General features: G+C 32.8%; 1 protein-coding gene across 2 annotated transcripts in view; it reads left to right on the top strand.

The window, feature by feature from the left end:
• Positions 1–14,565: 14,565 nt before the first annotated feature.
• Positions 14,566–15,354, top strand: part of LOC145334940 (A-type potassium channel modulatory protein KCNIP1-like) — a 54,135-nt gene continuing 53,346 nt past the window's right edge. For both annotated transcript variants that reach the window (XM_080180578.1, XM_080180579.1), the window contains exon 1: positions 14,566–14,690. In XM_080180578.1, coding sequence (XP_080036704.1) covers positions 14,668–14,690 — 23 coding nt within the window. In that variant the 5' untranslated portion in view covers positions 14,566–14,667. The remainder of the gene's footprint in view (positions 14,691–15,354) is intronic.

The raw sequence follows: 15,354 nt of genomic DNA on the forward strand, positions 1-15,354 counted from the left end.
TATAGGTTAGGTTAGGTTAAGTTAGTTGATTGCCCTGCATGGTTAGAGCCCACCGAAGGTGCTAGAAATAGGAGAAAAGCAACTGTGAAAATACAAAGAAATACCCCTTAAAAGGCGTTATCACGAAAGCGACTATACCCCTCCCTTTTTTTGTTGTGCAGTTATCTATAATTCACTTTGGTTGTCCGTCCGTAACGCTATGGTGGAAATGTATTTGTTTTGGCTGCTATTTATAATAGACTGCTGATTCTTGAAAGTATATCTCTTATCAAAGAGCACCAGGCATACAAATTACTTGGTCCACAATCTGACGTTCATGTTACAAAAGATAAAAATATTTTTTTTTTGAAAGGTTTTGTGATTTTAATAATGCAATAATAAAATTTTATCTCTTTTTTATTTCTTTTTATGAACACTGAACATCTGCTGTATAACTTACTTTGTCCGTTTGATTTTTGTTAGGAGGAAAAAGCCACTCAAAAATCAGCCATGTAACGTCATAAAAAATAGGGATTATCCATCTTTTTTAAAGGGATTTTCTTTCCCACTTCTCCTCTCATCTCCCTCAATTTTATTTCGTCACGTGGCTGATTTTTGATTGACTTTCTCCTCCTACAATTTTTGGTGCTTCGCTACTTACTATTGTGTCTTTTTGGGAATATAAAACAACAATATGTGGATATCATAAGATGCAAAAATGTAGGCACACCATTTTTATAGCATTTCTGGAAAACTCATAAAATGTGGAGAGAACAAAGATGTAATTTTAGGATGTTAAAATCTTATAATTTTTCATTTTAATATCCCCAGAAAGCTTTCTATAATACGATGCGATACATAAATATTCCAGGACAATTTATATTGGTACGGGGAAAATTCCTTCCCCAATATAACAGCCATTAAATTTTGCATTCGTTTAAGGATAAATTTTAAAAATCTTCTAATTCATTTTGAAAAATCTTCGGCTAAAATCTAAAAAATCCACGAACAAAAACTGGAAAAAGCTCAGTATATTTGAAACCTTTAAGGAAATAACCCACAACTCGAAACAATGGCAAAGACAGCTCAGAATAGTATTGCCGTAAGTCTAAAGGCTGGCAGTCCTGTAACAAAGAAGGCAAAGACTGCTGCCAACAAGAACAGAACTGCAAGAAAAGCTAAAACAAAGCTTGCTAAAACAACCCTAGCCAAGAACCTGAAAGCTGGCTCTGGAAATAAGAAAAGCCGTCGCTACAAGTCCAAGCAGCATGAGAGAACCTCCCGCAAGGAAGAGGACACCGGACACAACATCAAGCGCAAGTCCAAGAAGCACCAGGTGAAGGCCAGGTCCAAGAAGGCCGCCAGGCACAACAAGTATGGCAAGAGCAGCACCAACACTCATACAAACGCTCAACATCAGTCCATGGAAAATTCTAACTGAAGCTTTGAAAAATTTATAAACAAATTATAATAATTTGATTAATAAATATTATTTAAAAAGTTCCTTGTTATTTTTGAAGTTTAAATTTGTTGATTCGGTTCTAGTAGCACTGTTACTCATTAATTAGTGCATTTACGACTTCAAACAATTGAACACGGTTTATTGTCTTTTTGTCTTCAAAGAAATTGTTAGCTCGCAAGTGTTGTGCTACTTTTATACAATATTGATCTTGTTTTTAATAGCCAAACTGTCCAAACGTTTCAACCACTAATTGTAATCTATAGAAGGAGTGATTTTGTGTATCATCTTCGGGTATGTACATTAATTTATCGGCCATTGTCTCATCCATTTAGATCCCAGGTTTCGCAAAAAGAGTGCTTTCACACAAAGTACTTGTTGAGCACTGATAACACCCCCCCCCCCATCCCAGCCTGTCTGTCTTCCGATAGTCTGTAACGGTTTTGGAGAAATATGATATTCTCGGCGGCTATTAAGGATAGACGGCTGATTTTTGAAATTATTTTTTATACCAATGACCATCTATTATATGATTTACTTGGACCGTTGATCTGTCAGTTATGCTATAGAAATATAAATGTACTAAAGTACATTTAAAAGGTGTTGTGATTTTTGTCATTTTTCCGTAGTTTTATTCACGAGTTTTTTGTCCTTCGCTTCTTATGAATGTTATCATCCTTGTTTCATAATTTATCAAGGAGAAAAAGAGAAAGATATGAGGGTAGATAAGGTTTCCATTCAATTCTGCTCATGTATACTATTTACTCTGTAATTCTCTTTGTCTGCCTGTCCGTCAGTCAGTCCGTAACGCCATCGTAGAAATATGATTTTCTCCTCTGCCATTGAAGATAGAGTGCTGAAATTTTTAGTGAAGATGTTAGTGACTTATGTGCATCTAGCCTGTACATTATTTTGTTTGTCTATCTGCCGTTTATTCCCCAAAGGAATACAAAATTTATATTACGTTTTTTAAATGCTATAATAGATGTTGTCATCCTTGTTTATTTACAATTATGTCTTTTTGCGAACTCTGTATAAATGATAAAACACATTGTGGAAATGAAGGCACGGCTGGTAGATAATGATCTTTCAAGAAGTTTCTACACAAAACGTGCAAACAAAATTATTCTTGTACCTTACACTAGTTGATTCGCCCTTAGCCCCTAGGGGTTGTCAGAAATAAACATAAATATATAGCCTAAAACCAGCATAAGACACTTGTAAAGCTTTTCTGAAAATTACTGCCCATCCAGACCGATATTTTGCGAGTTCTTTAGTTTCAGACAAAAAAATTAATATGACGTCAATCGGGGTACTTTGGCAAAAAGTTTTCAAAAAATTGTCTCCCTTTTTATGGGCACTTTTACCAACTTCTTAATTATGATTTTAAACAAATATATTCTATAATTAATAGGGTAACTCTGCTAACAAAAATAATACAACCCAGGCGTTAAAGATACAAATAAACGTCACCTCATAAAATAGAGTAGCTTCGCTACTGAAAAATATTACAAGCCATGAAGTACATACAGACGTACAAACAAACTTACATTTGGAAAGCTAAGACCATACGGACGTACTAAAATATATTTTATTGTAGTGTAGCTTCGCTACTAAAAACATTACAAGCCATGAAGTACAAACTGACAAACATACACAACAGACATAAAACCCAAGTTTTACAAAAATTTTAGGCAGCTTAGGCCTTTGAGGTTTAGTTGTTCAAAGATTATTCACTCAAAAACTGCAAAATAACTTGTATATGGGGACGAGGGGAGAGAATATTGGGCTTTAAATTATACTGGTACACTAAGTTTCATACGTTATCATATTTGTTGGATTAAAAACTTTGGGTACCTTTTAATAAATTGTGATTGGTTTGGTTTAAACTATAAATGTCCAGACCTTTCAATCAATCAATTAAATCAAAAGAAGGGATAATATTGTTTATCATAATTGAGGACATAAATTGTCTTATACCTTAAGATCCCTATATATAGGTGATGGGTTCAATTCCTTGCCTGGACCCTAACTTTATTATGGATGTCTATCTGTGTGTCTGTAGCTTAAGATCTTACTAACCGCTGGACCAAAATGGTTCTCATGTACAATGAAGCTTCTTTTTAATTAGGGGGGGGGGGGGGGTTATCTATTTCTGGGGTGACTTCTCTTTCCCAAAATAAATAAAAAACCTTTGATACTGTAAGAGAAAAATCATTCTGTTATTAAAAGCGAAGCGTAGAAACTCTATATCACTACCTACAATTTTTTTATGTTGATTTTTTTTACAGTTTTCAAAACAAATTTTTATGTGATCTAGTTATCCGATTGATCTGATTTTTGGTATACTGATTTCAGGGACAACAAAGTACAATATTATAAGCGAATCAACTCTATGATCAAGTCCTAAAAATGTAAGTATGTCCAAAATCATTTTAGTGTATCAAGCAGTTTTTCAACAAATTTACTTATAATTTTGCTTCGACTATTGTACATTTATATTCTGATTAATCAGTTCTGACACTCTAAAAGTGTTAATGTTCGTTTGTCCTACCGATTCAGAGCTTCGCTTTTATGGATTTTGTCATCCTTGTTCTTATTTAAGGATAGTATCAATCTCTTAATTTTCCTACGTGTTTGTAAATAATGCCAGAACCTGTTTGTTTGTTGACATTTTGCCGGAGGTTTTAAACCCCCCAGAGAAATGACGTGAGGTGGGGGGACTTCCCCGAAACAGGGGCACAGTTAAAAAAAACACTCAAAAACTCGGAATTTAGAGTAATAAAGAAATAGCTTTTCAGTTGATTAAGCTTTCTTTTGTAATAAATCTATCATGATTTTTAATGTTAAACATTTTTATTAAATTAATTCTACATTTTATCTATTTCTTGTTTATTATTATATAGTTGATAGAAAGAGAATAGAGTAAAATGGATAAAGATTAAGAAATACTCATAGGTATATAGAGAGATAGAGAAAAAGAAAGGAAGGGATAGAAAGAGAGAGAGATAGAGATAGAGAGAGAGAGAGAGAGAGAGAGAGAGAGAGAGAGAGAGAGAGAGAGAGAGAGAGAGAGAGAGAGAGAGAGAGAGAGAGAGAGAGAGAGAGAGAGAAAGATAGAGAAAAATAGAGAGAGAGAGAAAGACAGAGAAAAATAGAGAGAGAGAGAGAGAGATAGAGGAAAATAAAGAGAGAGATAGAGAAAAATAGAGAGAGAGAGAGAGAGAGAGAGAGAGAGAGAGAGAGAGAGAGAGAGAGACAGAGAGAGACAGAGAGAGATAGAGAAAAATAGAGAGAGAGAGAGAGAGAGAGAAAGAGAGAGGTATTGAAAAAAGGCGTAATCATTACATACAAACGGGTGTATGTTGCTTACACCCGGGAGTACGCACCACACACCCCACACACACACACTTACACTTAGGCACACACCCACACACATATAAACACCCTTACACACACACCTACACATACATACACTCACAAGAACACCCAAACCCAAAGATTTTCGGAGAAGTTCTTGGAGCTGTCTTTTTCTGTAGTTTTTCAGTCTGTGAGCATTTGAGTTTGAAATTCTTTTTTTTTTTTGGGGGGGGGGGGGAGAATAGTTTTCTCTTGGTTGATTTCTTATGGGAGGATGTAGGTAATAATCTTAAATAGTTATTCATATCTCTAGGAACCACGAAAATATTTAAGATACAGATAGACAGACAGACAACATGTTATTTTTTTTTATTAGGATAGGAATCTTTTCTGTGTGTATGTACCACAAGATCTTGCTAACCGCTGGATCGCTAAGGTTCTTTCTTCTAGGGAATGTTCATTTAGGTGATGTCAGGGTTTTAATATATATAGGTCTCCTAGACATAATTGCCTCTAGAAAAGCTTAAATTTAAAATAAGCTTTTAGAGTGCAATCTGTTTGTATTTTTTGTCCTTTCGCATTTTCTTTTTTATGTCATATTTTGTATTTTTCTTGCCCTTTTAGATGATTTTTAGGTTACATTGGGAGATTTTTTTTGCACCATACTGTAGTAGAAGAGTTTTCTGCGGTTTACATTTTTTGTTGTTGAGAACTTTAAGGCGTTTTCACTTCAGTAGAAATCAAAATTTCCCACAAATTGCGGGTTGATCACTGAAACCTTCCACCCACCCCTCCATGATTTAAATCAAATTTGAAGAGGGTATTTTTTTCCCTAGCCTAACTCCTGCGGGGGCCCCTAAACCTGTAGAGCCTCTACCTGCGGCAATCCAACCCTGAGGGGCTAACAAATATTCCAAATAACCAGAAACTCTATAAAAATCATAATTTTGGAAAAAGTCAAAAAACTTACTATTATTTTTTTCATTGCTTTGCTATTTATAATTTATTGAGACTGTTGTTTTTCAGTCTCACCGTTCGTTCATTCTTTTAGAGCATATTGGGCATATGAATGAGAGTTAGATAGATAGATAGCGAGAGAGAGAGAAAGAGAGAGAGAGAGAGAGAGGGGGGTGATGAGAGAGAGATTGTAAGAGAGAACGAAGTAGAAATGGGTTAGGATGAGCATATGAATGTGTGTGCGTTTGGGTGTGTGTGTGTATGTATGTGTGTGTGAGTGTGTGTCTATCTGTCAGGCTTTCTGTCCGTCAAAATATTCTTTTAGTCATAAAGTTTCATTCTAAGGTGACACTTAGTGTTAAAAATTACAGTTTGGGAATTTTGAGAATCCAGTTAAACTTTATAGCTGTAATTATATTAACACAATTTTTAAGTTAAATAATTAGGATATCTTTCTATGGTGGATTTTGGTTTCTAGTAGTAATTCTTAATATCGAAGTCACTGTCAGATAAATTATTTAATGCCAATAACAGAATGTCGATAATAAGTCGGTTGATTCGATAATAAGTCAGTTGATTCTAATCTAGTTGATATAAAAGTTGCTTTTACACATAGTGCCTTTTAAGCCCTGACAATCTCTCCTACTTATTTTTTTTAATACACAGAAAATAATTGTTTCCCCTGCGGGGCTAACCTAATAACTCAATGTAGCCTAAACTAACCTAAAAATAATAAACTACACCCCCCCCCCTGATTTTCGATCTATTTTAATGCCCAAAGTTTATAGTAAAATATTGCTGGTAACGAATATTGCCAAAAATTTATGAATTTAAAAGGCTGCTAGCTGCTAAACGGCTGAATGTACAGATCATGCCCGCACTCTGTTTTAGGCGGCATAAGAAGGCCTACAAATAATCTGGAATAGCCATAAATCAATAATGCATAATTATCTCGCAGTGCAGAGAAATGCGCAAAAAAGGCCTATTTTACGCGTTTTTTTTTAGTGAAGCTTTCCCTGTGCATCATTGGATCTTGGCTATTCCAGATTATTTGTAGGCCTTCTTATACCGCTTAAAATGGTGTTCGGGTATGATCTGTACGTTCAGCCGTTTGGCAGCTAGCATAGATTTTTGGCAATATTCGTTACCAGCAATATTTTACCGTGAACTGCAGTAGATCCGGAACTATAAGTTCTGTTTGTCCGCTATGCTTAAAAAGACATAAACCTTGGTTTTTATTTCATATTATCTCTCTTTATTTTCTTTTTAATGACAACTGAACATCTGTTCTAGTACTTTTTTGTGTTTCGTTACTTATTGATGTTGTCAATTTGGTTTAATTATATATTTGCTTTTTGTTTTTTAAAACTGTACGCACATATATTTCATGGCAGAAATAGTAGCCTTATTTTTTTTTGCAAAATCAGCTAAAAAGCTGCTTAAAAGCAGTCTGACTGTCATAGATGTTCTATGCTTAAATATGCTCCATAACTATGTGAATATGGACTTGAAATTTCAACTGTGTATCTTTAATAAGAACCGAGAAAATTTACAAAACGTTTCAGACAGACGTTGATATATTTAGAATTATTATACAGTAGCTTCGCAACTAACAATAAAATTATGATAAAACTTGAATATAACTTTTCTATTAAATATTAAAAATTTTTCAGTTTGTTTTTGTTGCCCTATTAATGGAAAATATCGCCCTAGTTTTGATTTTGTATCGCACCATTAAAAAGACAGTTAACAGTTTAAACAAAGTAGAACTTATACTAACGCGTGCACAGTATTTACTCAAGGGGGGGGGGGGGGTGAATAAAAAGTCAGGGTGGTGTTTTAGCCTCAAAAGAATTTAAAATATTATTATTTTTGAGTTCCTATTGTCGTATGGGCTATGTAATTCCTTTAATTTTGAGGTATTATCCTCATATAAAAGTAAATGGATCTGTGTCTGTCCGTCTGTGTACCGATATGATTCTCTTTTACATTGTAGCTTTTCATAGGTCCAACGAAGGTTTATAACTATTTTGAGGGAGGGTACCACCACCCTCTCAAAAAAATTAACCCTAAAAAAATTTAAAACCCCAATTTTTCTTTTTAATTTTAAAACTAAAGTTAAAAATGAGTAGAGTACGCCCCCAAACTGCCTTCAAGTGACACTAGAGACTTCTAGAGGCGTAGCCCCTAGTATCAAACTAAAGCACTGAATGTTGCATACCAAATACATGTTTTAAAACCTTCTAAAATTCTTGGAAAATTGTCTAGTACATATTTCATATTGCCTAGAGATAAAGAATATAGAACCCTATATAATTATACTAGCGGCTTCACCCCTAGCCTCCTAGGGGCTTTGCCCCAAGAGGTTTGATTAATTAAACCAACTTTCGTATTTTAGATTTAAAAGAAAACTAAATTTTTTTTTTTTTTTTTTGGGGGGGGGGTATTTTTCATTTTTTTTTTTTGGGGGGGGGGGGGTTGGGGGTGTCCCACCCCCAAGAAAATAATTAAAAACCTTCCCGGGACCTATGAGAAGCTACCCTGTAAAGGAGAACCCGATCGGTTCAGCGGTTAGCGAGATCCTTCGCTACAAACAAACAGACAACCAAACAGACATACATCGTTCTACTTTGTATTATAGATGTAATATATCTCTTAAAACTACTTTTCTTTTTACTTGCGGTTGCACCACTAGCATTTAGGGGCTCTATATTCAAAGAGGCAAAGAGGGTCTAAAAAGAAGCTCTAAATCCATCCCACGACTTAAATCTACAAGAATAAACTAAAACAATCAAGGGGGCCTATGTGAAGATTACGTAAAAGAGCGAACCCAATTGGTTCGGTACTTATTGACTACTTAAGCAAAATATAAAAACCCCTACTACATAATAGGCTTATCTTGGGTTTAAGATCCTGAGAGAGTTTATTTAATTTTCTATTGTACGTTCCCTCCTTGAGTTTTTACATATATTTCATAATTAACTTAAATTCTCTAGAAAGCAAAATATTATACTATGTAGGTACTTTAGTCTAAAAATTTATATAAGCATCTTTTTTGTTTTAGAAATCTTTTCGTTTTTATAGGGGCTCTGTATGTGAAGAAGGAGGAAGGTTTAAGACTCTTATTAAAAAATAAAATAGACTTAAACCATCATAGGACCTAATTTGTTTATAATAGAAATACTTTTTTGTTGGGAGGGAGGGGGAGCATTTATTCATATGGCCGATTTCTAAATAGTTATAAACCTTCCCAGAACCTAAAAAAAGCTACACTGTAAAAAAGAATAATATTAGTTCAGCGGTTAGCGAGATTTTTCGGTACACGCACACAGACACACACATGCCCATCTTATTACTTTTATAAAAGTATTATTGTTAGCTTATTGTTGCTGTGCTACTAATGGACATAATTGTCGATGTTCCAATTTTGTTTCATTTATCAATCTGTCGTTGACTTCGATACAATCAGTCTTTTTCTTCTCTTACCAATTTCTACATCATTCCAGGGATTAAAAGGGATAAGACAATGGCCGATAAATTTATGCACAAAGTGACTTATATAGCAGTTGTTCAGTTGTCATTACAAAGAAAACTCAAAGAAAATCTCAAAATCCTTAAAAAAGCATTACTGACCGACAGACGGACAAAACAATTTATGAATAAGAAGCACACAAGTCATAGAATTCTTCGCTAAAAAAATCAACCTTTAATCTTTAATAGCAGCCAAGTAAGCAATATTTCCACATTGCGTCACGTAAGATGTACAGACAACGTAAATTATAGAGTAGCTTTGCTACTAGCAATTAATAATTGGTTGAAAAGTTTATACGTCTTTTGTATAAAAGCATTAAAAATAATTTTAGATCTAAAAACGTATTAAAAAGTACATTACAAATTGACACACCAACAACAAACATTAAAAAGATGCATTGCGTTAAAAAGATGAAAACACTATTTTTACATATTTTTGATCTGCACATCGCATAAAATTGCTCTAAAACGTATTCTGACATTTAAAAGGCTAAATTTAATGCAATCTAGGAATTTAGAGTTTGGTAAATAAGCCCACTATCTGTCTTTGAAGCATTAGTATCTCGAGTTGTGTCATATTAGAGACGCTAAAATAGTTCGTTTTGCAAATATGTAAGTTGTTGTAGGTTAGAAAATAAACTAGGATTACATTATCCTTAAAAGCGAAGCTCTGAATCGGCAGGACAAACGAACAGTAACACTTGTAGAGTGTCAAAATTGAATAATGATAATATAAATGTACAAAAAATCGAAACAAAATTGTAAGTAATTTTGTTGAAAATCTCCTTATTTACCGGATATTGTGAAATACATACATAAAAGTAGACATACTTGACTATAGAGATGATTCGCTTAAAACATTGTATTTTGTTGTCCTAGAAATCAGTATTAAAAACATGTCAATCGGATAATTTTATCACAGACAAATTTCTTGTTAAAAAGGTTAAAAATCGACATGTTTAAAATGGACGTACAGACATTCTAGTAACGATTGTAGAGTTGCTATGCTTTCTCAATCATACCTAACTACTACTAGTAGAGACCTCTAGAGACGTTGCTTCTATAGTTTGTAAATGAAATATCTATCCTTTAATTCCTGATGTCATAACAACTTTTTTTTCAAAAGGCAGAGTAGAAAGAGCCGAATTTAGGTGTGCATGTACTTTAGCAAAAAAAATCATACCACCAAAATTTAGCAAAGTGTTAATATCCTCAAAAATCACAATACCAACTGGGCTTTTTTACTGTAACTGATGTAATTAATTCGCAGTTTTAAAAGCTTTGTCATTATGATTTATCTGCTACACTGCTAATCTAATGAATGTGTTTACTTAAGATTGTTATGGAGCTTCTTAAACGATTTGGGGAAAGTAAAAAAAAAGAGAGAGAGAGAGAGAGTTTGATAGTTTAAAAAGTTTTCGCTGACTTGGTTGAACATCTAAAATTGTGTAGATATGAAAAAATGCAATTCTATTCTAAACTAATTTTATCAAGTACAATTATGACCATAAGTAGCGCAGTAATATAAAAATTTAAATTTAATTAACCTATATGTAACTAATGGATTTTTTAATTTAATGATAATGATAGTCTTTTGTTGGTGGCAATGCAACTCTATAAGTATTCGGGCATGTCTGTCTGTCCTTCTATCTGAAATGCGACAAATTGTCTTTGTCATATAAAAATGGACATATGGCCATGGGCATATAGATTGCAGATATAGTGGCAATCTCCACCCCCCCCCCTTTAGAAATGCCTCTCTAAGTATTGGTTTAAGTATTTATATAGGTCACAGGATAGTTTTTAGCTATTCTATTTCTAAATAGGCTATTTTCTGTACGTAGATGCTACGGGACGAGTTCAATAGTTAATACATAAAGCATTTTTACATGTTAAAAAAAAACATAAAAATATCTAACATTCCTTTTCATAATTTAAGTAGCAATTTACAGGATTAATCGTTTGAATCATTTTTAGAAAAAAAGCTAAACAATATTTTTTACCTACAAAAAAATAGATTATTTAGAACTTTAACAAATTTAACAACTTAACTTTAACAAAAATAAGCCACGCGGCTGTATCAGAGAGTATCAGAAATCTTGACACAATAAATCAATCACTAATGATGATAAATACAAATAAAAAATATTGGTTTAAAAGTTTGGACACTGCTAGTTTTGTCCAAACTAATTAAGATATCGATAGCAAAATAATATGCAGTCCAATGTCTCCTCTCGCCCTGCTTAATATAGGAATCACGAATACTAACATTTTGATATTTTCAACCGCTTGACTATAGAAATTATGTTCTATGTTTAAAACTGTTTGAATATTATTCTAAAAACCTATTTTTTTCATAATGGATATTCATAAATAAAATACATAGCTAGGTACACAATAACTGTGTAAAAAATTGCCTCAAAAAGTTTTTAAAAATATTTAGCAAAATTTCTAGTTTATCCGGCCAGGGATGTAGGGGACAATTGACGGCAAATTAACCTGGAATGTTTTAAAACCGGTTATCTTATTCTTCGGCTTTGGCTACCTTAATAAAAATTAGATTGGTTGGTTTCCAAACTATAATTCCATTAATTAGAAGAGGTAACTTTTTTTTATCATCAATAGGGATGTATATCAATTGAATCAACTATTGTCTTATCCCTTAAGATCCCTGGTTTTTACTACCAGCATGTGAATGCTTTAAATGCACTGGAAGAAATGTCGACACATATTAAACATATTTTCGTCTGTGGCAGTTCAAACAAAACTACACAGTTTTTTTTAGATTACTATGAAAAATTGATTTACATCCCCAATGATGATACACAAATTACTCCTTCTTGAGATACAATTAGTGTGTGAAATGTTTAGATACTGGACTATAAGAATCAACAAATCGAAAATCATTAAAAGTTCCCAAGGTTGTTAAGCCAACGAATAAGAAAACGTTAAACGTCTGTGTATCGAAAGATCTCGCTTGCCACGATATGGTTCTCCTTTACAGTGTAGCTTCAGACTTCTCATAGGTCATGGGACGGTAAATAACTATTTTGGGAAAGGGTACGTCTAAAAAAATGATCCCCCTCCATTTTTTTTACTTTTTCTTTTTAAAACTAAAATTGAAAGATGGGACTCGACTTCCCCTCAAGTGGCCCTAGTGCCGCTAAAAAAGCACAAAAATGGTTAATAATAAATTAAAATTGATGATTAAGTTTAGATTTGTCGCAATGAGTTTGTTTTTGTTTACTATTTTTTCAAAAATTTAATTTTGTAATCTTTAAAAACACCTTTCTGTCTACTAAATCCAGGGAGGGAGGGGACAATGGGCTTTTTAATACACTAGTCCCCAAAGTTTGATAATAATTTTTTCTTATTTATTGGCTCAGAACTATGGGTACTTATACAGAATTTTTATTTGTTAATTCAAATATAGTACTGTCCAAAGATTTCAACCATTAATTCTAATGTATAGAAGGGGTAATTTTTTTGGGGTATATACTCCAATCTATCGTCCATCGCCTTATCCCTTAATATCTCTGACTAAAATGTTATAATATTTTTTTCTCGTATTCATTTGAATCCGGTGGATAGGAACCGGTTCTCGTGAATACGAAAAAACTATGTCTAGCATCGTATTATATCCAGTTTTCTACGAATATAGAAATGTACAATCACAAGATTAAAACTAGTTTTTTAGCCGGTGCCTTCGGCACCACGGGGCTAAAAAAACTAGTTTTAATCTTATAATTGTACATTCTATATCCGCGGAAAGCCGTTTATAATACGATACGAGAAATAACTATTCCGTATCTCTTCGAAACCGATTAGTGGATTAGAACCGGTTCTCAGCCATACTAGAAAATTATATCTCGCATCATATTATATCCAGTTTTCTAAATATAACTATTAACGTTTCTAGAATGGCACGGTTTGGTCTAGAAAAACTAAAATAAAATAAATTTCCCTCTCCTTTTGTATCTGACTAACCTACAATTCTTTATGGCTGCCTTTAGGACATGGAAATAAGGAGAAATATATAGTAAAGTATATCTCATATATTTATCTTGTACAAAATAAAATTTATATAAAACAAGGATGACAACATCCATAAAGTCAGTAGGAAGGGTAAACGAACAATAAATCTAGTAGAGCATAATAACTTAATGAGCAGAATTTCTAAGTCTAAACTAAATTATACATGAAAAGGACATACTTTCATTTTTAGAATTTTATTATTGAGATGCCTCACTTATAATATTGTACCTTGTTGTTTTAGGAATAATTTTTCAAATATCAGATGAATAGGATATTTGTGTCATTAGGAATTTTGTTGTCAAAAAGTTAAAGATCAGTGTTTTAAACTGACGTACGGACTTTCTGGTAACAATAGTTCATTGTCTCCTTGATTGTACATAGGTTGAAATTTATAAAAGTAGCCATAAATGACATAATATTGCCAAGCTGTTATCATTATTATACCGACAATAGCCTTATGTCATTACAGAATCTAAGTTTATAGGCTAAAACGTACAATAAATAAAAAAATATGCTTTTTTTGTTCAATAATTATAAGTGTTTTCATTAATTTTTCCGTTAAAGCAATTTTGTTGTATTATGTTTTTTTTTTTAAAGCAGCAAATCTATTCTATAATTAACTTTGTCTGTATGTACACCAGTAAGTCAGCATGTAACGCTATTAAGAAAAAGTGATTTTCATTAGTTTACACTTTGTTTTGTCCGTCTGTCTATTGGTCATGATTCAAAGCAATAAACCTTTCAAAAAAAATGTTTGTGATTTCCTTTTCTAGATATTCTCTTTCGTTATTATCTTTGTCCGTTTGTCAATTAAAAGATTTTTTGTGCTTCGCTACTTATGGATGTTGTCATCCTTGTTTTATTTTATATCTAATTGGATTTTGCAGTAATTATGATAAAATGTTAAACAAGTCCATATACTGGCATAACACGTAAAGCGATATAGATTATAGTAATGTATCAATTATCGCATTGTATTAAAGATAGCTTTCCGCGGATAAAAAATGAAGAACTATAAGATAAATTCCAGTTTTGTTGAAAGAAGCCGGTGGCAAGACGCAACAAAGCAGAGATTAATTTTATTATATATTTTATGATTATAAAATTTACTATAATACGATACATGATTTTTAGTATCGGTAGGAACCGGTTTTAATCCAGTGGATATTAATCGGTTTCGAAACGAAACTGGAAATGTAATTAAATTGAAGATAATAAAAGATTGTTTTTCTTTTCAGAGAAGCAAATAAATCAACAAACAAAAATTGAGGTGTGTTGTTAATAAAGCTAAAATAAAACCAGCTAAAGTGTTACTTGTGAAAAAGGAGTGGTAACTAAGCAGCAAAATGACTAACGGAGGGGAATTAAGGTAAGTTGAATTATTACAATATATACAATTTTCTTATTCGTTGGCTTCAAACTTTGGAGACTTTAGTTTATTTTGATTGGTTTAGGTTAGTTTATGAAAATGAGTGTTCAAACGTTTCAACCACTAATCTTAATCTACAGAAGATCTAATTTTGTGTATTATTATTGGGAATGTACGTCTATTTATCTACCATTGTCTTATCTCTTGTGATCCCTGCATATTAATAAAACATATTTATTGTATGTTTGACTTAAGTCTAGCATTTAACACTAAAGTTATTTTTTTTACTTTAAAGCTTCAAATATCAATAACTACTCAACTGATTAAATTCTTTTTCAGGCGAGCATTATATAAGTCCTGGATTTAGGCTATTTTTGTTTTAAAATAAAGACTTTGGTGCTATGGGCCCAGCCTCTAATTATATTAGATACCTAAGATATTAAATCTTTGTTTGTCGATTTGTTATGGCTTCGAAACCGATTATCATTTTATTTGTTTGTCAAACATTGAATATTTTTAAAAGCGAAGCTTTTCTATAATTAGGGTCGGTCCATCCGTCCGTCCGCCCGTACGTCCGTCCGTCCGTCCGTAACGGATAGCTTTTTTCGTTAATTTAGGCATGTTGGAATTGTCCTATCAATTTTGCATGGTGATTCCTTTAGCA

This window comes from Acartia tonsa, chromosome 13, assembly GCF_053477335.1.
Source record: "Acartia tonsa isolate MP-2025a chromosome 13, ASM5347733v1, whole genome shotgun sequence".
NCBI classification, from domain to species: domain Eukaryota; kingdom Metazoa; phylum Arthropoda; class Copepoda; order Calanoida; family Acartiidae; genus Acartia; species Acartia tonsa.